This window comes from Fistularia commersonii, chromosome 20 (assembly GCF_037954325.1).
Source record: "Fistularia commersonii isolate RoL2024-O1a breed Wild chromosome 20, RoL_Fcom_v1.0, whole genome shotgun sequence".
Classification (NCBI taxonomy): Eukaryota; Metazoa; Chordata; class Actinopteri; order Syngnathiformes; family Fistulariidae; genus Fistularia; species Fistularia commersonii.
The window spans coordinates 5764573-5790341 of NC_141303.1; the positions used below are offsets into that span (position 1 = coordinate 5764573).

Here is a 25769-nt window from a genome sequence, read left to right on the forward strand (position 1 = left end):
CGTCTGTCTCGTCACGGATCCTTTTAAACTTTTACTCCAGTCAAGGCCGCCAATCACGTCAAAGCGCGTGAGCTCAGAGAGAATCTCGACGCGGATTGGTCCGTCCCTCATGCCATCTTCCCACTCGCCCCGCCCCCTCCCCCTGCAGCTAGCCGTTTCGTCCGGCTGCTTCACCTGCGCCTCGCTCTCCCTGGTAGACGAGGTTGAAGTTAAGATAGTTTTTTTTTAAATATAAATATATATACAAATATATATTAAATTTAGATGTCGGTTCGGACACAGTTACCGGCGTCCCGTGTAATTATCCTGTCGCATTCACCTTTGAAACGCTATGATGCTTAAATGTCCTGTTTAATGGTCGAGGTACGTAGAAGGACTTTATGGATTTCAAACAACACACACACCGGCTTCCACAAACACACTTTCGAGCTAAACTTCAGCCTAGTTGCACTCTTAAAAGGGTCTGTATAGGGTTTTGTTTACCATTTTTCTTATTCTTCAGTACATAAATAATTTTATTTTGTTTTTCCAAGAGAAAAACAAGAATGTCAGGAGACTTTTTTATTGTCATTCGTGCATGTTAGAGTTTGTGAAGCTGTCCTGTAAATACAGTTCTCAAATATAAATCTTTAAAATAACAGTGATATAAGATGAGTTATTAATTATAAGTTCTTATTGTTTTGTCAGAGTACCACACAACACAACATAATTATTGTCATCAAAATTTAGTGTAAACAGACAGACACAGTCCTTTTCAGATGTTGTGATTTTATGTTGGCTGATGTAATAAATAAAAATAAACAATGATGTTAGTATCTTACTAAAGCAGTCAATAAAATAAGTAATAGTAAAAAAAATCATCACGTAAAATGCTTTATTAGTATTTTATTCATCATAAATGTTTCGTAGCAATGACCTTGTTTTTGTACAACAGCTAATTTCTACAGAACACTGTTGGAAAAACCCATTTGTTTTTGCACATGGATTTAACACAGAACTATTAATTGGATATTCTTAAGACATAACATTTAAGTCAAAAAAATCAGGTTGATTTTGTTATTTCAAGTCAGACATCAAACTCAATCACCGGTTATGAAATGAACTAAAATTAAGATTATAAAAATTCCATGTTGCGAAGATATTGTCTTAATGACTTGGAAGACTAGGTTTTATTTAGTTAATGATATCCTCAAACGAAGGAATATCCATATCTACTGTTTGATATTAATCCCTAAATATGCCCTGAAACTGCATGATTTCTTTGAATCTGTTTTATTTGGTTCTGTCCAGCATCCCATCTTTCCTCAGCACTTATTCCTTAATTTACGCTGTATGTATTCAGTGAGTGTTATTGCAGGGAACATTTGTGCATAGATTTTTGACTGCACTGTATCTGAATATTACACATGCTCCAATGTAAAAGGTATTAGAGTGACAGAACTAGCCACCCTGTTTGCGATGAATAATAATGTGACCCCGTAGCTAGATTTTCTGGAAAAAATTGTCGGTGAGCATCCTGTAAGCATGGAATAACCACGTGGGCTGGATGAGCAAACCGTCATTGCCTCTGGTTCATCTCCATCCACCCATTTCCTGTCAGGCAATAAACAGCAATGTTCTTATTTAGATGTTAATCCTCCTACTCAGTGTACACTCATGACTACTTTGCTCCAGATTTTGAACACCATTCATCTTTATCTTTTAAGGCTATGTGCTTTCAATAATGCGATGACGTAGCTGTTATGTTATTCACTAACTTGTTATACTGTAAACACATTCATATTTCATTTTCTCGGTGAAATTACAGAAAAGAGCACATTTTGTCAATCACTGTTAACATAAGTAATTCAACTAATTCAGTTAGATATTTGGGGATGCACAGTACATTCCTGTTTTTACTTTCACAAGTTCTGACATTGTTCTGTAAATGTAGGAATAAAATGAGGTTCTGCATCAACTGCCACCTGAAACTTCAGTATAGAAATTCAAAGATATGCATTTAATACTTGATGAAGTCTTCTGAGCTTCCAATGGGCATTATGCTCAATGTTGAATTGTCATTGGAATTTATGGAGTTGTGATTGTACATTGTAATTATATGTAAAAGTGAGTATTCAAGGGTTTTATTTGCAATAGATAGCCAGCAGCTTAGTAAACAGCAAGGTCCGGAAGAATTACATGATGGATTGAGCTTTCAGCTTACCCTCCGTCCTAATGGCCCACAAGTATTTTTAGTGATTGACTGTGGTACAAGCAGAGGAATGAATATTTGAATGAAAAATGATTTACTTATTTTGCAGGACATGGTCAGGTCTGTGGTACCATGGTGTTTGCTTTTAGTAAATCAAGTTCTTTTCAGTGTCCTTGGCACCTGTTTTTGTTAGGAAAACCAAATGGTGTAATTCAGGTCTATATGTTGCAGGAGTTTTTTCTAACTTTCTAATTCTATTTTCTAACTATTTGTGCTGCTGCTTGGCAGTGGTTGTGTCCTGCAAACCGTCTCCAAAATCCAAAACACCAAATTGAAATTGAATATAAGACACTGGTTCTACAGTATGTGATACAATCTCTGCTTTTGTGGCAGTGGTCTGATGACAAACTGAAAGGGACACTGTCAAGTAGAATTTGGAGACCTTTTGGACTTGGTTGACACAGGGGTCTGTTGAAACTGGAGATGACTATCAAGAGATCAAAAGGGTGGAAGTCCTGTTGGCTGCAAAAGCCAGGTTTGTAGGTGTCCAGGAGCAGGACTTTCAGGTACCATTGAACAGGTTGTGATAAATACCTGGTAACACATGAAGGAGATGCAGGATTCAGAACAGACTTTTTATTGCAGGGCAGGACATCGGTTGAACTTTTATCATGGACTTGTCAAATGTTGAAAGGTCCCTGGTGTTGGACCCCAAGGTACTTCATAAGCTGATGTGCATGGTGCATAACTATTGCAGGCAGTACCTATTGACTGTAAGACTTTGATGGTAGTTCCTGTTTCTATGCTAGAGCATCGTGGAGAGGTGATGTCAGCACTCCGGAGAATTTTTATTTTTCTGGAGTACTAGGAGGCTCCAGATGATTTGGAGGGGTAATGTCAGATCTGTCCTAGTTATTGAGCAGTGGGCTAGCTTTTCACCAAGCCAGGCTGTTTGTGGTTGTATGCTTATCCGGCCTGCACGTGTTTTGTGGCCCTCAGGGTAGTGGTGTTGGGGGTGTTATGGGTGTACCAGTACCAATGTTCTTGTGAGGAGCCATATTCAAAATTATGGATTCAAAGTGTTTCTTGTCATATATACAGTGTGAAAACATGTTTCCCCTGTACAATGAAATTCTTGCTTTGCTGTCCACTGTGGATTTGTATTTGTATTGACAATAAGTAGGTAGTGTTAACATTATCATAAATATGAACTGTGTTGGCAGTGCAAAGTAAACATTGAGTGCAGCTTGGTGTGCAACTCACAAAGAGCAGGTGCAACGATGAGCACGGTTTAAATGGTAGTCGTTTCATGTGCAGTACTGCATTTAAAGTGAGATCCAGGTGAGGTTGAGATCCTCGTTTATGTGGAAACCCAGGTATTTAAAGCTGCTCAACCTCAAGACCTTGGAGGAACAGTGGTTGATGAGATCTTCTCTCCCTCCTTGTGTCCACTATCATCTCATTGTTTCTTGTCTGTGTTGACATGGGAGGCGACATATTTGCGGGGGAACTGGGTGTAGAAGATGGGGCAGACTGGGGTCTGCCAGTCAGGAAGTGCGGCAGCCAGTCACTTAAGGTGGGGCACAGGCCAAGGGTGGACATTTTGTTTGTGAGTTTGTGGGGTATGACCGTGTTGAATACGGAGCTGTAGTCCACAATGAGCATCCTGATGTAGGAGTCTTTGTTTTCTAGGTGGGAGAGGGAGTAGTGGAGGATGGCAGCTGTGATGCTGAGGTGAACCTGTTGGGCTGGTGTGCAAATTGCATGTATATATAAGCGTTTTCAAATAATGATTTTGAATTCACCCTCAGTGGGTATTGAACTCTGTCCGAACTGCATGTTCCTATAGATTCCATTCATGATCATTATTGTCAAGTTCACTGCAGGTAGCTACGGGTAGGACAGTGTTCTACACTGACCTCAGAGTTGCCTCCATTTTTTTTGGGGGTGCTTCCTTTGTTTTTTGCCCTGTCAAAATATGACCTCCAGCCGAACCTTTTTTTTAAGTTGCTTTGGATAAAAGCGTCTGCCAAATGACTGTAATGTAATGTAATGTAATGTAACCTCATGCAGTTTGCTGTTGAATGTGGAGCAGCTTAGATGAGAGTCAGCACCTCCCAGTCAGAGTCTATGGCTCTCTGTTTGGATATGGCGTGATGCTCTCTCTGAGTTGAAGGAGACTTGCTGCCCCCAGTGAAAGAGTTCAAGTGTCTTGTTGTCATACTCGTCGAGTAAAATGAAGCACGCATAACAAAGGTAGGTCAGTCACTTACATTCAATTGTGACAGAAAATTTGGTCAAAGGTAAAAAGCAGTTGAAATGGGTTTACTCCATGGGTGCCAGGATTTAGACCGAGAGATAGGCTGCAGAGCTCAGATATCTGCAGAGAACCTATTGTATTGCTTCTGTTGCTGTGCATCGAAAGGTGTCAGATGAGGTGGTTCAGGCCTCTTCTCAAAGGTGTCCCAGACTTGTCACAGAGAACACACCAGAGGATTAAAACTCTTGACTGACCTGGGAAAACCCAAAGACCCCTCAAGTAAAGCAGCACTGCATTATTGGGGACGGAGAAATGTTGATCAACCTCAGTTGCTTTGCAGTGAGATGCAATGGACGAAAGGATTGGCCATTCTTGCATTCATCTGCCCTGCTAAAAGCCAATATTTCAGTAGGGCTGTTATAATGAGTAACTAAAGAAGTCTGCCTGAAATTTATCCACTGGTTAGTATCAGGGCTCAGGAGTCCCAGTCCAAGGTCTGGGTGTATCACTGAATTACCAGAACCAAACTTCTGAGGAAAAGCAGATGTGATTTGCATTCATTTTAATCACAAGAAATTGTAAAGTAGATGCACAAAATCAGCATTATTGTTTATTAAAAATAAGCAAACAAACATAAGAATCAAAACAATGGTTTATAGACTTGATTGCTTAACTGCAGGATGTCAAACCTTGTCCATTGTTCTCAAATAGGAAAATAGCACAAATCAATTATTAAAACTCCCTCTAAGAAAAAAAAAACAACTTCCAGCAATAATGCAATTTTTGTACTCAAGTCACACGATTTTAAGGAATAGCATGAATACAGCCTGTGAGTTGTATCTATGTGTGCAGTGTATGATGAAACAACGATGACCTAAAACAAACACAGCTTTATAGAGACCATGATAACCGCAAGCCATGTGGAAGCATGTGATTTTAGTACAATTCATTGCCAGTTAATGCCAGTATGCAGTGTGACCCACTTTCTCAGCGTTGTCCAGTACGCACATTACTGCACTACAAGAACATCAGGTGGCACTGTTGCTGAGCCTACACACTGACACATGCTAGAATAAAGAATCATAAGGTTAAATTATCAATATCATGATTAGGAGTTTGCTGTAAAACCAAAGGTGAGGCAGTGAAATATATACAGAAATCATAAATAATAACATGAAAGAAGAGGAGTGTATTATTGCTATTTAAAATGCTAACAAATGGACAAAGTGCTTGTCTTAGACAGAGGGTTAGAGGTTTTGTCAAATGTTCATTGGGCAAAACACAAAGCTCTGATTAGGTTGTTAGTTAAAGCTATAAATTGAAGAACTGAAGCATTCTGCTTTTACCTAGACATCATTCAATAATGATGTCCCTACAACATCTTTCTTTATACTATTTCATGTTATAATTAACCCTTTTTAAAGTCTAGAAAAAGAACACGTGTTGGATGTCTTGAATGTTTGTGTTAAAACTGCCTGTCAGAGAAATGTTGCTGCATCTTTGAGTATTTCTCATGGTGAATGACTTTTAGCAAAGTTTATAATTATTTTTGAAGCTTTTCATTCTCTCTCTTTCACAGATGTGCGGAGCAGTCAAGTTCAAGAACTTGGAGCAGAACCCCACACAAGTTCATTTACTGGGTAAGAATAATTCAATCAAAAATTTCGTCATATTGCCCAATAAAAACTGCCATTGCAGAAAGTCTACTCATATTTAGAATGTCAGGATTTCACTAACCTTAACCTGCTACATTTAGCAGGTTTGTCACAAGCATATTTCTACTATCTCTGTATTGGATCTGCTCTGGATAGTCTTAAGACAAATCAGTATATAAATCTCAACATTCAAAATGGCTGAGCACAAGTAAGGCAAGAGAATGGTAATTTCTGGAAATACAGCAATTTACTAGAGGGATTCTCATTTAGTGGCCGAACAGTAGACAGTAATATGTCTTGATTTATTGTATGATTTATCAGTTCTTGAATTACGTCCAACGCTGAATTAAACATTATTCAGATGTTTCCCAAAACTGCTCAATGTTGTGTTCTTAGTGTTGTAATAATGTGAATTAACCCCTAATCTCATAATATGGAGTGTAAGTTATTGTGCACGCATGCACGCATTTGCAGACTTGCATGTGTGGTCATGCATAAACACAAACTCTTGCCACTGTTTGCTTTACACTAGCCATTTCTTTCTCTGGCTGACCCACTTCTCGACAGCAACCTGCCAGGAAATGTGACAAGTAGAATCATGAAAAAGAATGGAGGAATTAGACTTTCTCACTCACACACTCATAGAGCCGCGAGAGGGAGTGCGTACGCATGAGTTTGGTGTTTGTGAGAAGTAGACGTGGATCATTCGGAGTAAGCGATCCACTGTCTGACTCCCAAGTTTACTCATCAAGACTCTAGTTGACCTTGTCATCTCTCTGCTATCTTTGTCCCTCAAATTATATTCAAGTATCACTGCTTCTTGGCTTCTGTCAAGTGTCCTCTTCTTATAGTCTTAGAGTCAAGTTATCTCTTGGATTCTATGTAGCTTGTGTCTCTTATTCAGTTCATAATTTTTATTACCGTAACCTTTGTAAAAAAAAAAAAAAACAGCTCTTTTAAGTATTTACCTTTTGTGGGCCTATTTATATATCATTTTAGTATTGTTCATTGTTATATCCATTAGTATTGCCAATTGTTAGTACTGGGATTTGCCATTTCCTCAGTGTGCTCAAATTATGAATGGTAGATGACAGTGCAGCAGTTGATTTTACTGCTGGAAGGGATGCATACTTGCAATCTACACTTTTGTGTACACTTTTTGCACCACAGAACACCACAGGAGGTCCTTTCTACTGTGCCCATCAAACTATGTATCTCTGCCCCTTTCAGCAGGAAGGAAATCACCATCAGTACCATGGACTATAGTAAAACCAATATCATGTGCAATATATTTCTTTATTATATCATGGAAAGTCAGGTTTTTATGCAATGTGCAATATTACTCTTTGCTTTTCAATTTTGGAGCCATTTGGCACAAGAATTTCTTTCGGGACGAATAAAGTTTTACCGTATTTTATCCGTCATCTAGTTGCTATCATTCTCACAGCTGAAGTAGCATTGTTCAATATGTGGGTCCCCAGCAATTGACTGAGAAAATAGTTATGATATTCAGTTAATTACTGAATGTTATTAACAAACAATTCCAGAAACTGCCACTAGACTTTTTTTGTACGATTGGACGATTTTGGAAAAGAAAAATTTCACAAAAGGCCCCTTTTGAGAACTTTGTGTACTGTGATACACACTTGGATCAAGTCTATTACATGTTGAATAAACCTATCAGTCTTCATCATATTGGTCTTGAATGCTGATGTTAAACATGTTGTAATTGTTATGGAAATTATTTTCTGAAGAATTCAACTCACTTCTTCAGTTTTGTTTTTTCTTGGCAAAGTTGCAGCAAATGCATTCTTTTTCTTTGCTGCGTCTTGCAGTATTTCTTTTTTCTTATAATCTGTCTGCCTGGCAGTTATCTGAAAATTTATCAAGTCTAACCAACTTAATCTTGCTCATGTCAAGTAAATGTATTCAGCCTTGTGCCTACATCCTGTCAAACTGGCCTTAATGTATTTTTTCAAGGCAAAGCAGCGTGGAACATTGGAGGTTACTCACTTAAAGAACCGGCCTCAACCCGGGAAATTTGCGATGAATGACGAACACAGCGTCCACTGTCTGGATGCAGTTTGGCTTGATGACAGGAGGGGGGGGATGACTAAACAGAAAATGCTGAATCCAACATATCTTTTAAAAAGGAGTAAGAATGAAAGTCATCTTTCATTAGCGTTAATCCTTATAAAAGCTTTAAAATAATTGAAATATTTATTCAAATATGAATTAACTTTTCTCTTTGGCCACTTTGCTGGCCCAGTTGGTAAAGCGGGCATCCCTCCAAATTGCAAAGTTGGCGGTTTGATTCCCGGCTCCTCCTGTCCGCGTGCTGAAGTGTCCTCGGGAAAGACACTGAATGCTCTATCAATCCCAACGGCCTGGTTAGCGTCTTGCATGACAGCTCTGCTGCCATCAGTGTGTGAGCGCGTGTGTGTGAATGCTATCGAGTTTCAAGCGCTTTGAAACAGCTAGGTGTTCAAGTAGTATATAAGTTGAGATCATTTACGATTTAAATGATCGAGCATGACAAGCTGCAATCATACAAAAGTTAATCTGTAGTTTCATGCAAAAAAAAACTTGACCTGCCTCATATACGATTAAAATGAGTCAATGTCATCAGCAATAATGTAGGAATTTGAGATAACCTATGCTCTATTTTTGACTCTGAATAACTTAAGTATTGGGATGTAGTTGATCTGCCACTTTTGAGCACTAAGTAGGCCACATGCTTCCTCCCTCCTCATAGAATAAACAAATATTGTAAGACACTCATTGTAAAAGTGTTGCATGCTTTACATAGCTGTACAACGTTTTCATGAAAGCACCAAGCCTTTGTCTCACCGCCTTCTTCGCAGTTTCTCACAGCCACTGTGCATTATCTTAACGTTTTTGTCTCATGATTTTTTTTTTGCAATCAACTTTTCGCGCCTGATATGCAATGTTCAAGGCTGTGTGCCTATCTGTGCCTTGTTGTGTGTGTGTGTGTGTGTGTGTGTGTGTGTGTGTGTGTGTGTGTGTGTGTGTGTGTGTGTGTGTGTGTGTGTGTGTGTGTGTGTGTGTGTGTGTGCGTGCGTCTCGTAGGTTTTTCTCCATGTGACAGCCTCCAAGTGGAACATTTGTGTAAAAAAAAAAAAGAAATTGAAATGATTGTAACACCACATCCTCCACAAAAACGAGCTATTAACACCAATTCCTATTTTTCACACTTTACTGCACTGTTTACATGTGATTAATTTTATCACATTTTTGTATTGATTGATTGATTTATTTTACCTTTTGTGCTGTCATTTTTAAATCAGGATGAGATATCAAAGAGTGCCACTGTGACTCCTGTCCTGAATGAATGGTCTGTCTAGTTCTGTTCACAAACACTATAATGCTTAATTTTCTAAATATATGTCTTACAGGTTTTAGTCATCATTGATATATATTTATATATATATATATATAAATGGGTTTTTTTTTGTTTGTTTGTGTATTTGTTTTTTTTTCATCTGCTCACCTTCCTTCATGTCAGTCGTTTGAGTTGTGTATCAGCCCACGGCTGGCCAGTCACCTGGATAGGAGAATTCAGAACAAATAAATCAGACAAACCCATTGAAGTGTTGCTCTGCCCGTGAAGCCTTAATGAAGGGTGACTCACAACATCCACCTCATTTTACCTTCAAGCTCAAGAAGTTTATTAGTCTGGTTTTGCTACTTCAGCTTTTATTGGGAAAATCAGTCAATACAAAACTAATCGAATCAAAATAATGGATGATATAAAAAATAATCATTATAAGTAGTTACCCAACCTATTGACACTGCTGTCTGACACCAGGGTTTGTTATAGAAATTAGCACTCGGAAAGGGAGACTCAGAGCTCTTCTGAGTGTTCCTGTTCACCCCAACCAGACCATGAAACAGGACCATGAACTCAAAGTTCCTTCATAAATCGTACAATTCCTGTTGGTCTCAAGCAGAATATAGGCAGAGTGAGAGAGAGTGTATACAAGCACAGAGCAGGGAGAGGAGGGGCTTTTAGACTCCACAACAAGGTTGGCAGAAGTGAGACTGTAGTGGGAGAGAAAATGCGGCAGAAGGAGGGAGCAGACCATCAGAAGCCGACTCGGGGAGACAGGGATACATACGCATTCTCCCCTGTTTATTTCTGGCATCCCCTTTCTCCACATCCTGCCTTTTACTAAGCCTTTTTATTATTCTGAGCTCTTGTTTCAATCTGTCTGACCTGCTACTGATTCTGTCTGTTTCTGCAGTCTTCATCCCTCTGTCCTGTATTCAGACTGGCATCTTTCTTTCTTTCTGTTTTTTTTGTCAGTCCCCTCTCACCTATGGCTTCTTGGCGGTGAGCCTCTTCAGTTGTTTGCTCCTCCATCATCTTCATGCTTTTGTCCCTTTGTTCCCCAAGTTTTCCTCTTTAGTTTGATCTTTCCTTTTCTTTCCACCTGTCCTTTATCAGTTTGTGTCTTTGTGGGGTTGTCATGCCAGTGCTGGAGGGGCTCTGGGGCCCAGATCTCAGGCTGCAGGACTCCAATCTTGGGGTGGATGGTGGGGTCTGTCCTGATGAAGCTCCACGCTCGCCAGTCTGGGGCCCCCTCAGAACCACCCCTGTTACCTGTGGGGGTTTGTCTCTGGCACTGGAGCTTCCGTCTCTCCTGCGGCAGCTGAGGGCAGCCTGGAGGGCGCGCAGGGGGGGACCACAGGGGCCTGAGACAAGTCAGGCCAGTGCTTGGGTGGAGGAAGAGAAGGAGGATATAGAGGAAGTGAAGAATGACAGGAGCGCACATCTGGAAGGTAAAACATGCTACATTCTTACACATACAGTCAAGCATGTTGAAAATAAATATTTCATGTTACGTGTTTGTTTAAATTTTGCATTGGTCATTGAAACATTGTGAATTTCAGACGAGAAATGTCATGTCATCAGACATTGACCACATCTATTCAAAAGTGAGTCTTCATTCACTATAGATCTATTTCTAAGAAAGTTATTTAAAATTGATTGATCATTTTGACACTTCTTTTTCCCGCAAATGTTACTGGATTTGTGTGTTAGCGCGTACGTCTTTAAAAAAATCATCCGCGCCCGTATGGTCAGGTCAAGGCAAGTTTCAGACAACCAGGATGAATAGACAGTGAAATACGGATTTTGGGCTGCAAAAGCTTTGTCCATTAAATAGAGCTTTGTTACCATCTGCTGAGCTGCAGCTGCACCGGTGACAACGATGATGCAATCAATCATCTGTCTTGCCTACAGAGTGAATCCGGTTATGCAGAGTAACCATGACAATTAAGTAACAAATGCTTCAAAAGTAAAAAAAAAAATGCTTTTTTTGTCTTCTTTTATGTTTTTTGAGGATAAATCCTTGCATCGAATTAGTCTTAAGTATTTGCATCGGATTTTGAACAATTTCAAAATGTTAGGAACAGCAGTTGTTCAGTGTTTCATGTTTGAAAACATTCTGTGGCCACCACATGCCCCATACAGGGAGCACCCCTGGACCCCATGCTTAGAGCCTTTGCCAAAGCTGCGCAACGAACATCTCCACTTTTTTGTGTCTTCCCTGTTCAGCATGTTACAAAATAACAAACAGTGCAGGACATCACTCCCCTATATAAGGTATGCAGAGTGTGGAGCTTTGTCTTGATGCGTGTAAATGAGCAGTACTGTATGAAGACCCATCAAATGAGGCTGAACTCTGTGTGTGTGTGTGTGTGTGTGTGTGTGTGTGTGTGTGTGTGTGTGTGTGTGTGTGTGTGTGTGTGTGTGTGTGTGTGTGTGTATATGTCGGATGTTTGTTGGACACCATGGGATTTGGTGGAGGAGGAGTGTGGCTCACAATTTCCTGAATGTCCAGAAGAAAAGCTCAAGACTTCATCCTTAAAAATGCATTCAGGAAACACCATCTCTTGATTCCGTGGGACAGTAAAAAAAAATACTTGCAGTTCACAGCTGCACCCACAATACACAACACTTTTGTGTATAAACTATTATATCAAATGAAATTCTGAAGAAATTTAGTTTCTTCTTGAAGTTTATATTCTGTAAGTAAAAGAAATGTTATTTTTTTCTCAATGTACTTCCTGAGATTATAGCTTTACACAACAAATAGTGGATAATGTGGGGTCAGCACTTCAAATATTAATGCTTATCCTTATAACATCCTAATACATGGTTGTTTTTACATTTAGTCAAGCTAATACAAGACAGCTTTAGCTTCATTTTCATGCTTGAATTTAGTTATGACAGGTACAGTGACTGAAGTATGATGAATTGATGACTCAGACAATAGGGAATTACCCTTGTTTTAGTACCGACTCACCATGCGATAGACACCATGATGGAAAGTCAAAGGTGGTGGGAAGCCATACTTTTTCATGTGAATTGACCTAATTTATTTACCCTATATTTGACCTGTCAAGCACGGTGACAATGAATAAAATATAGGCATGGATAGTGAGTTATTGCATTTGCAGTTGCAAGGTCGAGTTAAATGACCAAAAACGATGTATATTTATTTTGTTTTTATGGATTCGGTTGCACTTCAGATAAAACACAAGTGAGAGAAGCCTTAAACCCACAGGCAAAACAAATTCAGAATGGGAAATTGTGATTCATATCAGGTTGATAAGATGTTTATGAGACCTTTAATATAATTCTGGGGGATTTAAGGGGAAATGCTCACTGCTATCTTTAATTCACAAATTGTCAGACAGAGGCATCTTCATTGTGCGTGGGTGATTATTTGAAGCAACAACAACATTTCCAGCAGTGGGTGTTTATGATCAGTAGCTACTTTGATGATATAGTGACAATTATTACTTACAATAGCTCGCAAGATATGATGATTTCATTTTTTTTTTTAAATAAAATTCTGATCTGAAATGTCATTTTCACTCAAAGTATTTTTCAAGTGTGTTCGGGCAGTGGCTGTTTATGGTCAGTAGTTACTTAAATAACATAGTGATGATTATTTTTTACAATTACTCGCAAGATATGATGATTTGATCTTATTTGAAAATAAAATTATAATTTGAAATGTCATTTGCACTCAAAGTATTTGTCAAGTCTATCCAATTTGACACAATTTAAGTAAGGTTTTTCTTTAAGCAAGTGCACTCTATATAGTAACAATCAGTGTTCACATTGACATAATTCCTGCGCCACATCACAGTCTTCTATGAGCGGTATGTGGGCTACTCAGTGTGAAATTATAATGATCCCATGGTATTTCACACAAAAAGAAAAAAAATGTAACAGCAACTGTTTACTTGTATGTGTTTCACTACCAGATGAAGCAACAGCTGCAGGGAGTGGAAAACCTCATCTGGTCCTGTGTATTTTAAACCGTTTTGTTTTGGACTGGATGTGTGGCCGTAAGTGCGGAGAAGGAAAACAGCCCCGCAGCATAAATTGTGTCATGAACACCCACAAATTCAACAAATCCGAGTGAACACCATTTTTTGTCGGTGCGAGAGATTTGTGGTCTTTTTGCTTTTGGAAGCCGCTGTCATGTTTATTTTAAAGAAGCACTCAGTGTTGATATTGTCATGGATGTTGAGATGTGTGTGCTTTGTTGTGTCTTTAAACACCCTTTCCACCTAATTCCTGTTTTTATCCTAAATGACCCACTTCTGCATGGAGCAGAGACAATGACCTATTTACCACATGGAGAGTTAAAGGAAGAGAAAAAGGGATGGAGGCGGGCGCTGAGATGGGAGGGGGTGAAGGGTTGTTGAAAAGGCAGGAATGGAAGGATGACGGGGAGGTTGTAGAGGTAGTAGCAGAACGGGGGAGTCAGGGATGTGGAGACAGTGGCCAGAAGACATGGAGGAGAGATTGGGAGTCAATGACGGATGATGAGATGAGGTTGGAATAGAAAGCTCGGATGATTGAAGAGAGCCAGAACATTTTGTGTGTGCATGTTTATGTGTTTGTGTGTGTGTGTGTGTTTGCATGTTACAGGGTGGAGAGCCCAGTGCTTCTTCCAGATAATGTATTTCCTACTCTTCTTGTCTGTGAGCATGTGGGATAAAAAAAAGGAAACTGGCATTCCCCTTCTTTTCATTTTTCCTCCACAAACTAGGCCAGCAGGATGCTTTAAAAGACTGAGTCATTTACCTCCAGTGGTTCATATATTGGGTCTTGGTATATGACATACAAAGACTTTTGCCTTCATATGTCATATAGTGTATATAGTCCCTTGCTTTATATAGCTCACACACATTTACCAAGCACCTGGAGTGTACCGTGCTGGCATCTCACACCTGCAGGACTGTATCTTGCAGCCGCATCTCTTTACAGTGACATCATTGCGATTAACTATGAAATCATCTGCTCTCAACATCTCTCAAGGAGCCACAAAGGTGATGTGGATTCGTAACCACAGGGACATAATACGCTCCAGTTCCTCACATCCAATCTGTAAATTATTCAGCATCCCCATAGTTTTTAGTTTATTCAAGGGTAAATTTTCATGCAAGCTCACAACATCTGGGACCAAGGACTTTAGTTTGGCTGATTGGGGAGTGTAAATTGCACCGTTTAATCAGATGCAGAACTGAATTTTCGCCAGCATACTGAGTGTTGCTTGGGAAAATATTACTTTTAACGACCCCTTTAATTGCAAGGCCGAAGTGGAAAAAAAGACAAAAAAGGCAGATGTTGTTGGCGCCTTTATTCACACATGAATAAATAAATACAACTAGTTGTAAAACATTTTTCAAAACATAAACAGACCTACTGTCTCACAGTACCTCAGGGTATGCCACTTTGAGGCTGTTCTCATAAGGGGAAACACCCTTTGAAAAATAACAACCTCAGTAGTCAAGCTTGCAGAGCGTGTGTGAGAAGTGAATGTGAAGAGTATGCCAGTCAAAGATTTTTGGTGAGGTTTGGAACTATTTATGGGAACATGATGTGATAACAGGAAAGGCCAGACTTCCAACAATGGGCATATTGTAGACATATTGTCACGGTTGCCAAAATGAAAATGTTTTAATGGACCATATAACACTTGACATATTTAGTTCTGGACAATGCCTGCAGGAGGTAGAGGAGAGTGAAGTGGTGTTGGACTACTTAAAAGGTACCAACACTTCAACAATCGTCCCACATCAGTTTCCCTTTTTATGATGAATCATACATATTCTATCCACTGCCCCCGACACGGTAATCTATCAGATACATGTTTGTGCTGGAAAACCCAGTGCCTTGCAGACAAAGTCAAATTTCACAACCGGATAATCGCAGTTTTAGCATTTTAAAAGAACTAGGCAAATATAATCAGTTTTGAATGAGGAAATATTTGTGTGGCCTCACTTGACCCTTTACCATCTGCTACGGGGTGAAACAGTGTTAGTAGTCAAAGCTCATCTCAGGCCCCTTCAATAAGTCTGCATGAGGGATGTAAATACTGTGGTGACGTGGACAAATGTCCTTCTAGAAATTTCTTTTTGTTTTCATCTTCCCCTTTTTGTTTCTAAGTTAACGATAATCTCATAATAATGTAATGATAGCAATTGTGGCAAATCTTTCCTTTTGCAGACAAGAGCGAATTAAAGTACTATGTTATAAAGAATCATACTTGATCCTGTCTGTGTGGCAATATTAAATGTCTGTCTTCTTTTCAGCTTAATGTTTATTGTAGTTGGACAAACCTTTTATCTATCTATCAAATTGGATAGATGCCACAATATTGCCCTATCCTTATGATTATCTTTAAATACAATAGAGACCCAAACACTTAGAATACAATCGTCCTCTGTCATTCTTGAAAACATATACCAGCTGTCAAATGTGTCTTCAAAATGACATTTATTCGCAGCAGAAATAAGCATCCTCGGAAATGGAACTGTGATTCTCACACTTTCCAACATACACCACTTCTCATTAGTGTAAAACTGCAATGAAAACAAGTGATAGGATGTATGTAACAAATCAAGCAGAAGCGATCTGATGTGTTCCGACATGAAGCATAACAGCTGCGCTGCAACATGAAATCCATTTTCCTCAGGCAAAGTCAGACCAGATGCATGATGTCCTGGTGATTCAGCTATGTCAAAGATCCTCTTGTTTCATAGGGACTTGTATTAAGAATCTCCTTTTCATGAGGTTCATTATCTTGAACATCTCCGGACAGCATCCGAGAACATTTTGCCCCGTTGTCCTTCCATCATCCCAGGACTTACAATTCAGCCATTGACACCTCTCCTTATGTTGCTCTGTGTTAAATACTCTGACCTATATCTCTCTGTACTTTTTTTTCCTGGAAGGGGCAATTCATTGACGTTCATTATGAAGATCTAGGTGACCACAAATAATCAGGAAAAGCCATGGATTGATAAAGGATTTCCAAGCCTAAAGAAGTTTTAGGAGACATAATAAATTAAATTAAGACCATGTGGAATCATTATTTATTTGCAGTTCTTTTCCATAAACTCTCTAAACTCTGTATTAATTTATGCTAAATATAACGTGTTATACACTGACTATTTTTTCTTTGTTTGTTTAAGCAGATGTGTCAATTAATCAAACACAAACTCACAGAAGTCTGTTTGTCAAATACTGTAAAACCCCCAAAATACAAGTCATGCTGAAAAATATTTATAATGTGTACAGATGTCAGATGTACAGATTACATTGAAAATTTGTGTTTGTGCCCTGTTTGTCTCTTGTGATGTAGCTGATGGGAGACTGATCTCTGGTCATGCTGGAGTGCTGCTGGCTGAGAGAAGAGGCTCCTACCCTCTGATTGACCTGCATATCCTCAAAAGTCAGTTTCCTTATTCATTTGCACACAGCACTACTTAACATATTTCTTAGTATAGCATCTGTCATTAAACATCATAAAATATATACACTCTGGTATAGATCCAGATTAATATTTTTGAAATTCTTAGCACAAACATGTCTATTTCTAGTGCCTCATGGAGGACAAATCCGCACAGTAATTCTTCTTGTCAGAAATCCAGGACAGGGCATGTTTATTCTCCAAGCACGTTGTATCGTTGCAGCGTGGCAGTTCATGAAAAATCAAAACGGAAAGCAGATGCCTATCTGTTCCGGACAACCGTCGAAACTTTCCCCACAAACTCTCTGGCTTTTTTTCAGCCAGTACCCAGCAGGGGGAGCTAGAGTCGGGCAACAGGAGAAAGGTGAAGCGATTGCTCAGTTTCCAGAGATACTGCCACGCTTCCAGGCTGCTGAGGGGACTGGTGCCCCACAGCCCCGAGTCCTTACACCTACTGGACGACGACTACCTGGGGCAAGCTGTGGTGAGGACGCTGACACTCAGACTCAAACACTAGCACGAGCAATGCCTATCTCTCCATAATGACTGTTAATCATACTGACATGAAAAACTGTTTTCATTATAGCATATGCTATCCAGAGTAGGCAGTTGGAACTTTGACATTTTCCTCTATGATCGCCTTACAAATGGTAAGATGTGTTTTTTGCATTGTTATTTCGACTGTCGTTTTAAGCCCCTCGCCACTCGTCGTCCATCAGTGTGCTGTTTTTTTTGATCCCAAACCTCTCAGTTTCAACATCAAATGATAAGCACATTGATCTGAGTCACAGTCAGTCCTCCTCCAGGCGCATCTGTTTCTGAACCAGACAATTTAAGCAGATGCATCAAACTCCCACTTGCTTGCAGTGTAGTCTAGCTTTCAGGTGTTCAAAGCACATTTTTCTCAAATTCAGTTGTTTGACTCTGGATCATTTTCCAGGGAAGGGTCTGTGTTAATGGTCTCGGTCATATTTACAGATCTGAAAGTTCAGTGACTATCTGTTTGTGTGTTTTGCAATAGGTAATAGCCTTGTAACTCTGATGTGCCACCTCTTCAATGTCTATGGGCTTGTCCACCACTTCCAGCTGGACATGGTCAAACTGCACCGGTTTCTTGGTAAGGATGCAGTGTTGATGATGTGTTGGCTGTCCTGCAAAGAAAGTTTCTTAACATGTGATCTCAGCATTAACATAAGCATTACTCATGAGCGTGAATTTTTGAAGCAGTTTGATTTTATCAGCACTCTAATTTCCTCTAACACACAGGTACTGCTTGGATGGTAGTGTTTTAAGTATTAAATACCTCACCAGCTATTGTTCTTTAGTTAGCGCCTATTCTACGTAGGAAAAAACACACTTAAGAAATCTGGGGTTTGATTCGATGTCCCAGAGTGCACTTGTAAATAGAGAATGAGGAGTCCTGAGTGACAACAACTACTTTATTTTAATTTTTTTTCCAGCCAAACAGTGCAAAACAGACTAAGGCTTCATGTCCCCCCTCAATATCCGCAGGCGTTATTGGAGATATGAATTAAGTGGAGCCACTGCTATCACAAGTGTAACTTGTACAATTGAGCAATTTGTGAGTGTGGAATAGTCATGTTGTAGTTATGGAAACAAGGAGTGCACTGTAGTTTCAGTCTACTTCCCCTTCTCTCTTTACTCACGCACACACACACACACACACACACACACACACACACACACACACACACACACACGCACACGCACACACCGGAAGTTAATAGAGTAATAGAGTATTCCATAGCAGTGGAGTGATAGAGTCTAAACTTTTAATCAATAGTTTTGAAATATTTTCTTCTTTTACTGTAATTCTCACAGTCAGATGAAATCTTTACCTTAGATCTGGGTGTGCCAACTTTAACTGCAGTGTTGGCCTTTCACCCTTTCATTGTTTAACCAAACACTAAAATGAAATATATCACCACAGACCTAATTTTGTGGATGTAGGTCAGTTTCGTAAATAGTTCCACCAATGTTTGTCTGAATATTAAAGATGAATGAATACTAAAATGAATTCAGTCAAGATCTCCACCTGACAAAGCTAAATTAGTAGTGATTAAGTCAAAATAAACCTGCTTGATTACAAATACTACACTCAAAAGCCTCAACCCAAGCGGCTCATATCCAAATTATTGCAGAAGACGAGGCTAAAAGATCCTGACCTTTTTCTGTTTTTGATTTTAGCAGTGTTTATAGATGATAGGTAATATTTTAAAGAAGTTTTACTGATGTTTGACTGTTTTCCAGGCATGGTGCAGGAAGACTACCACACTCAAAATCCTTATCACAATGCTGTGCACGCTGCAGATGTCACTCAAGCCATGTACTGCTACCTAAAGGAGCCCAAGGTAAATCTCATGCAGACAATGCACATGCATACACGCACACACACACACGCACGCACGCACACACACACACACACACACGAACGCACACACACACGCTCGCACGTGCGCATAACAAGGATTCACAGGCTTCTCTTTGACATATTCCATCAGCTTCGCTCCCCAAGGGATAATTCCTGCTCTCTTTGACTCAACCTCCACTGCACGGAGAAATCCCTGCAGCCCTCTGACCAGATTAAGTGTCCCTGTATCTTTCCCTTAATACCGTAATTGCTTTTGTGTCCTTTGTTGCTCCGTAAAGCACTTTGTGATTCACCTATTTTGTTAAAAGCACTTAGACTAATAAATTGAATTCAATATAGCACATAAGCTGATGTCTCTCTGACAACAAGTGCACACACAAAATGTCAGACCAGCTGCTTCTTGGATCAATATACCATTTTGTCCTTTAGTTCCTGTGAGCAATTAATACCACTCTCTCTGGTCTGTTACTAATTAAAATCAATATGTCTTGATGTACTCTTTAGGCTGGTGTCATTACATTATATTTCATCTTTAAAAAATACTCAACTTTTTGCAAATACCTTACAAGCTATACTTAATAGAATGCCTAAAGTTTGGTCAAGTGGGGTATATAAAGTATGCTTTTGAAGTTGTAGGATATTAATTGAACCATAAGCCTACTCAAAATCAGACATTTTGTTTTTGTAACTGTCCAGATTGGCTGTTTTTTACTCAATATTCAGAGCCCTTGGATATGATTTTGAAAATATGATTATGAGGTTACATTTGAGTGTTCAGAGTTCTTTATTTTTTCATGACTGTACCTACTTTCTGTTGAATAACAGCGCTCAGATTTTGACTCCGCTCAACACATAAGTGTATTTTTTATGCTGTCTTCGGTTGTAGCTGGCAGCACAGCTGAGCCCCCTCGACGTGTTCCTCGGTTTGATGGCCGCAGCTGCCCACGATGTGGATCATCCCGGGGTCAACCAGCCTTTCCTGATCAAGACCAGACACCATTTGGCATCCCTTTATCAGGTACCGGCCCATATCACTGCAGGTTAAACACAAGGTCTGTCGTGAAAATTTCTACACAACTGAGACTTCCCTGCAAATTAATATATCATCTTTCCCCTCTCTGTGCAGAACATGTCCGTGCTAGAGAGTCACCACTGGAAATCCACTGTGGGCATGCTGCGAGTGTCAGGGCTGCTATCCCACCTACCCGCTGAAATGACGTAAGAGCAGGCACGCGCACACACACACACACACACACACACACACACAGCATTTTCAATCATTTTTGTCGTAATTTGATTTAAGTTGGGACATTTGAAGAATAACCTGTAACAATTAATGCTCTGTGGTAGAAGCATGTAGTCCAAAGCTCGGCTGAGCTAAATATTAGTATACTGTTTATTGAATGTCCTCTTACTGCAAGATCTCCCAACATTTTTTACTGCAACTACTATCTAACCCTAACAAACACTATTGTTTTGCAGATATATTGGTTTTGACAATGTGGGCTACTTTAATTGGGTGGGATATATACCAATCCTGTGTTTTCCTATATTCTATTTATTGTGTTTAAAATTGTACCATTGGTCAATTAGCAACAAGTCTCCTTTAAAATCTTCCAAAATAACCTACAAAGTAGCAAAGAATCCTCTAATATTCTGAAGGAGTGCCTGGAGAAATTAATGAGGAAATTACCCTAAAACCAGTAGTGTGAAGGTATTCTAACTACTAAGACAAAAAAAAAAAAAAAAAAAAGAACACTGAAATCGATGCTTGAAGGTACCACTCTTTTTTTCAATTGTTGCGCTGTTTTTAGTCACTTTCTTAATGTGCCTCACTGTGCCTCTCTTTCTCCTCTGCTTATCCTCCTCTCTACTGCACCTGCAGTCTTGATATCGAACAGCAGCTCGGCTCACTGATCCTCGCCACAGACATCAGCAGACAGAACGAGTTTTTATTAACCTTCAGAGAGCATCTGGACAACCAAGACCTGGATCTTGAATTGGCTTCGCATAGACACTTCATCCTGCAGGTAAGGACACTACCCTATTTAAGAAGTATCAGAATTAAAGCAGGAACTTTGTTTTTTTTTATGACTAAAAGCTAATTAGAATTTGTTTGTTTGTTTTCAGATTGCTCTTAAGTGTGCGGATGTGTGTAACCCGTGCCGGGTGTGGGGCCTCAGTAAGCAGTGGAGTGAGAGGGTGTGTGAGGAATTCTACAGACAGGGTGTGTGGAGTGTCCTTCCTTTTCAGTCAAAACACGTGTAATACATCAAAAAGCACTGCTCTGAATTTTTTAAATCATTTATTTTGTCCTCACCTTTTATTTTGTGTGTGCATGCAAACACGTTGTACTTCCTTATTTTTTATTTTTTTATTTTTACTCATTTTTGCTCTTGCCTAAACACTGACAGGTGACCTTGAGAGGAAGTTTGACTTGGAGGTCAGTCCGCTGTGTAACCAGCAGGCAGACTCTGTCCCAGCCATCCAAATAGGTGAGAGTTAAGCTTGAGAAGCAACAGCAACACACTCGCGCATGCACAAACACACACACAAACTAGCACTTCCATCAATTACGTGTGTAAACTGAAAAAGGCTGTATCTTAGGTTTCATGTCCTACATTGTGGAGCCTCTGTTTGAAGAGTGGCAGCGGTTCACCGAGTCCAGCCTGCTCAGCCAGACCATGATGAGTCACCTGCGAAAAAACAAGGCCCAGTGGAGTCGCTTACTTTATGCACCTATGCCATCGGATGCCCAAATGCATCCCCATTCCAAGGAACTGGAGCCTGTAGGAGAGCATACAGAGGAAGAAGAAATCCCTTAACCTATTTCTTATTTCTCGAGGTCTCTCAGCTTTGCTTATAAATGGAGGTGAGGAGGCGTATGTCCTCCTCCTCATTTATCCTCCAGCATGTTTTGGCCCTCCCTCTGAGAGGAGTGACAGATGGGAGCCTTGTTTTGCCGAGGAACATCTCCCTCTGCTGGAGCAGGATGATGGAGAACTACAGGGAAAAAGGTGTGATAGGCTGACGAGCCAGCAGTTGGTTAATCTTAGTAAATAAAAGTAAAAAGCCAAATGGAAAAAAAGGCACAGCTTGCTATTCAACCCTGTGAGGTGTGTGAGACATGGAGGCGAAATGTTGCGGCTGGTGGCTGAGGATGGATTCATGGAGATATAGGCTCAAAGAGTAAAGAGAAGCCAAAATGATGTTTCAAGTTAACTAAAAAGATTAAATATATCAAAGGAGCTACAGGAATATATGAATACTATGTACTATGCTTTTTAAATCTTTTACACAATACATATTAAGCTCTTTTCACGTTTTCTCTTTTTGTACCGCTCGCATTTCTATTGGATGCTTTTAGTGGCTCGTGTACTTTTCACTGAACAAATCATTTTTGTCTCAAGCACTAAACAGGTATTTAAAAAAAAAATCATGATGATTTATGTAAGACCGGCCGATTGAGAATGGCGTTAAATGATAACTTTTAGACAGGGGGTGTCTCAGTGATGTGGCAAACACAAATTACAGCCGTTTTATCTATTTGTGGTCATTTTGAAGTGTACCGGGATGCACAACTGCAGCATCTTACATGCCAAAATCTTAGCATTCAAGTGGTTATGAATATTGTGAAAATACTGGTTGTTGGAAAATATATGAAAAATTCATTTAAAGGCCTCATTTAAATACACCACTGTCAACAAAGCCTTAAGGGCAGTTTGATCTGTCTGTGGAGTGCATCAAACATCCAAAGGGTTTACAATTTTCTAGACAAAACTATTGTTTCTGCCTGTTTTTACTCCATACCAGCATATTTCAACAGACACACTCACACACACACACACATCCATACACAGCGTATGAGAGCAGCACATTAAAAGTGTAATCTTTCAACCGGCATCTGAACTGGTATTGATTTTAGTGATAATCTCTGAGGTGCTAATGTACCATTGTGACGTCATACATCACCACACTGCTGTCTTACCTCTAAAAGACACATTTCTTTCACGTATTCGGTCACTTTGTTGACGCTGCAGGCTCTGGGCGCACTGTATCAGCTACACCTATTGTGATTCAAGCGTGACAAGTAAATGTAAGTTACCTAAAAGTGTATCTCATAATTTTTTACTGACATATATTTAAAATCTATCCAATTAATTATGTTAATAAAAAAACAAATATTATTTGTCAGTGCTAATACTGGTACTTTTCTATGTCTCTGTTCCTAAGCTGTACAAATAAATTTGTCTTATTTCGACGTGTCGAGGCTGTGTACAGGGTGCTACCGAGGCCGATTCTCCAGGTTTAGCTTTACGTTTACAACAATGTATTCAGGTTGTGCAGACAAAAGCGGGAAAATATGTAATATAAAATCATTTTCGTAAGATATAAAAATAGCTTTTGTTACTTATTGTCAACTCATGGGCAACTCATCTTTATCCAATAATTAATTTAATCAAGTGAGCAGCTTTTCAAATCTATTTATAACTTTACTCCGCAGGTCCAATAAATGGTTTACAAAAACTTGAGTATATGTTAAACATCTGCATTTTTATATATATACATATATATATATATACGCACACACACACACACACACATATATATATACACATAATAGCATAATTATATATATAATAGCATAATTATGGCAATCAAATAAACATTTTTAAAAAAATTAAAAACCTTTAGTAACATTTCAAGTATGAATAATCTGCCCTACATCTGGAAATTACACATATGTCTACTCTTTTTCTAAAAATCAACATTTTTTCATATGATTCAGGACGTATAAATCCAGTAGTTTACTAATGTAGCCAGAATACAGTATTCTCATGTTTTATTCTCATATTTTTATATGAAATAAACCGATGCCAAATTACAAATTCATTACATAAAAGTTATCAGTGGTTGGTAACTTTGTAAACATTGCTACAATTTGAAGTGTATGAAAAGTTGTAGACATGTAGAAACTGTCTGAACTACGCAGGCTTTTTTTTTTTTTTTTAATATGTTCCAAAGTCGTATGATTTTTTCACTGGCCGAATTATGTCATCGTGGCCTTCTGTATGTTTGTTTGACATTGATAAATCAGCATGTAAATGGTTCCTCTCTTCATGGTAGCAAGACTTGATTTACAGGATTTTCCAATAAGCACACAGTTTTTACTTTTATTTGGGGAGTGGGTGCAATTAAGAGGTACTGTAGAGACTATACATTGTTTTGGTTTTTTTTTTAAATATGACCCAGCCCTGTGTAAAGCTACCAACTTGGTCAGCCTCCTCAGACAGACCCGTATGGGGAAAAAATCTAAACGTACGCAGACGATGTTGTTTTTTTTTCCAATAATTCTATACATATATATATATCCAAGGCTGGCACACAAAAAACAAATAAATTATCTGAGTTTGTCCTCAGTAATGAAATTCCACCAATGGCATTACTTGGCCAGGTATTAAATAGCCTTCTATGGGTTAAGGGTTAGCCCGGGTCATGTGAGCGAAGCCATGAAATCTAAACAATTTGAAACGTTATCCAAAAACCAACCTTAACATTTTTTTTTTTAGGTCTCACATACTAATACCTTAGCATAGACATAAGTATGGTCGCTGACCTTCTGTTGAAATACCTTAGAATCAGCACTAAAGTTAGGCCATCGAGCCATAATGATTTCATTGACTTGCACAAATACGAGTAATTTCATCATCACACATTGCACTATGAGGGTTATTATATGAGATTCAACAGATTAATATATAATAACTTACAACTGGCCAAAGATATTTCATCTGAGTGGGTAGATGTTATTAGCACCCTGGTTTATATTTTTTTGTATGTGACAAGAAGCGAAGAGAAAGAGAGGAAGAAAGAAGAGAATGGACAATGTGAACACAAATATCAGTATGTCTGTAAACCAGAAAGTCTTTTTCCTCTGAGAGATATGTTTTTATGTTACTCCATTGGACAAAATGTAAACATCAACAAATTGAAATGAGATACTTCAGCCAAAGTGAGTATCAGTGTAAAATGACACCTTTAGAAGTCAATGAGGGAATTCCCCCAAAATATCAACACACGTAAATAGTTTATTGCGGTGGTGGTTTGACTAGCACTGAAATGTCAGTCTAGAGTTCTTTGACCACATGACACTGTTGAACACTGACACTGTCTGCAACAACCAAACAAACTAGAGATATTGTGATAGTTGTGCATGAAGTCAGGGATCAGTACATTTGGATCCACGAGAAAATTGTCTTGTGAGGAATTTTTTTTTAAAAATTGTCAATCACTCAACATGTAAAAAGTTTAATTGTGAACATGAGATAATATTGCAAGTGCAATCCAAGTGCAGCTTCTTGTCTATCTGCTGTTAGACTGTTTACTTCTGTTAGGGCCACACATCTCTCAGCACTGTGAACAGTAACGATAAACAAAGTGTCTGGATTAAACATGATATATGTAATAA

At 39.1% G+C, this 25769-nt stretch overlaps 1 protein-coding gene across 3 annotated transcripts; it reads left to right on the plus strand.

The window, feature by feature from the left end:
* Window positions 1–275: 275 nt before the first annotated feature.
* Window positions 276–25769, plus strand: LOC147222696 (3',5'-cyclic-AMP phosphodiesterase 7B-like). 3 transcript variants are annotated; one of them, XM_086167409.1, is made up of 14 exons: window positions 276–363; window positions 6031–6091; window positions 10575–10909; window positions 16801–16890; window positions 17229–17392; window positions 17495–17558; window positions 17930–18025; window positions 19180–19280; window positions 20187–20318; window positions 20427–20518; window positions 21186–21330; window positions 21431–21527; window positions 21715–21795; window positions 21908–25769. In XM_086167409.1, the coding sequence occupies exons 3-14, from the start codon at window positions 10597–10599 to the stop codon at window positions 22123–22125; spliced, it is 1593 nt and encodes a 530-aa protein (XP_086023535.1). In that variant the 5' UTR covers window positions 276–363; window positions 6031–6091; window positions 10575–10596; the 3' UTR covers window positions 22126–25769. The 3 variants fall into 3 exon arrangements, with proteins under 3 accessions (XP_086023535.1, XP_086023536.1, XP_086023537.1); XM_086167410.1 differs by lacking the exon at window positions 10575–10909; XM_086167411.1 differs by lacking the exons at window positions 276–363; window positions 10575–10909 and adding an exon at window positions 4342–4447.

Bases quoted from the DNA above. Each gene is read 5' to 3' on its own strand.
- LOC147222696 (XM_086167409.1), top strand. From the start codon at position 10,597: ATGCCAGTGCTGGAGGGGCTCTGGGGCCCAGATCTCAGGCTGCAGGAC. The intron at 10,910-16,800 runs GTAAAACATGCT...CTTGTGATGTAG, and splicing joins CAGGAGCGCACATCTGGAAG to CTGATGGGAGACTGATCTCT. The intron at 21,331-21,430 runs GTAAGGACACTA...GTTTGTTTTCAG, and splicing joins ATAGACACTTCATCCTGCAG to ATTGCTCTTAAGTGTGCGGA.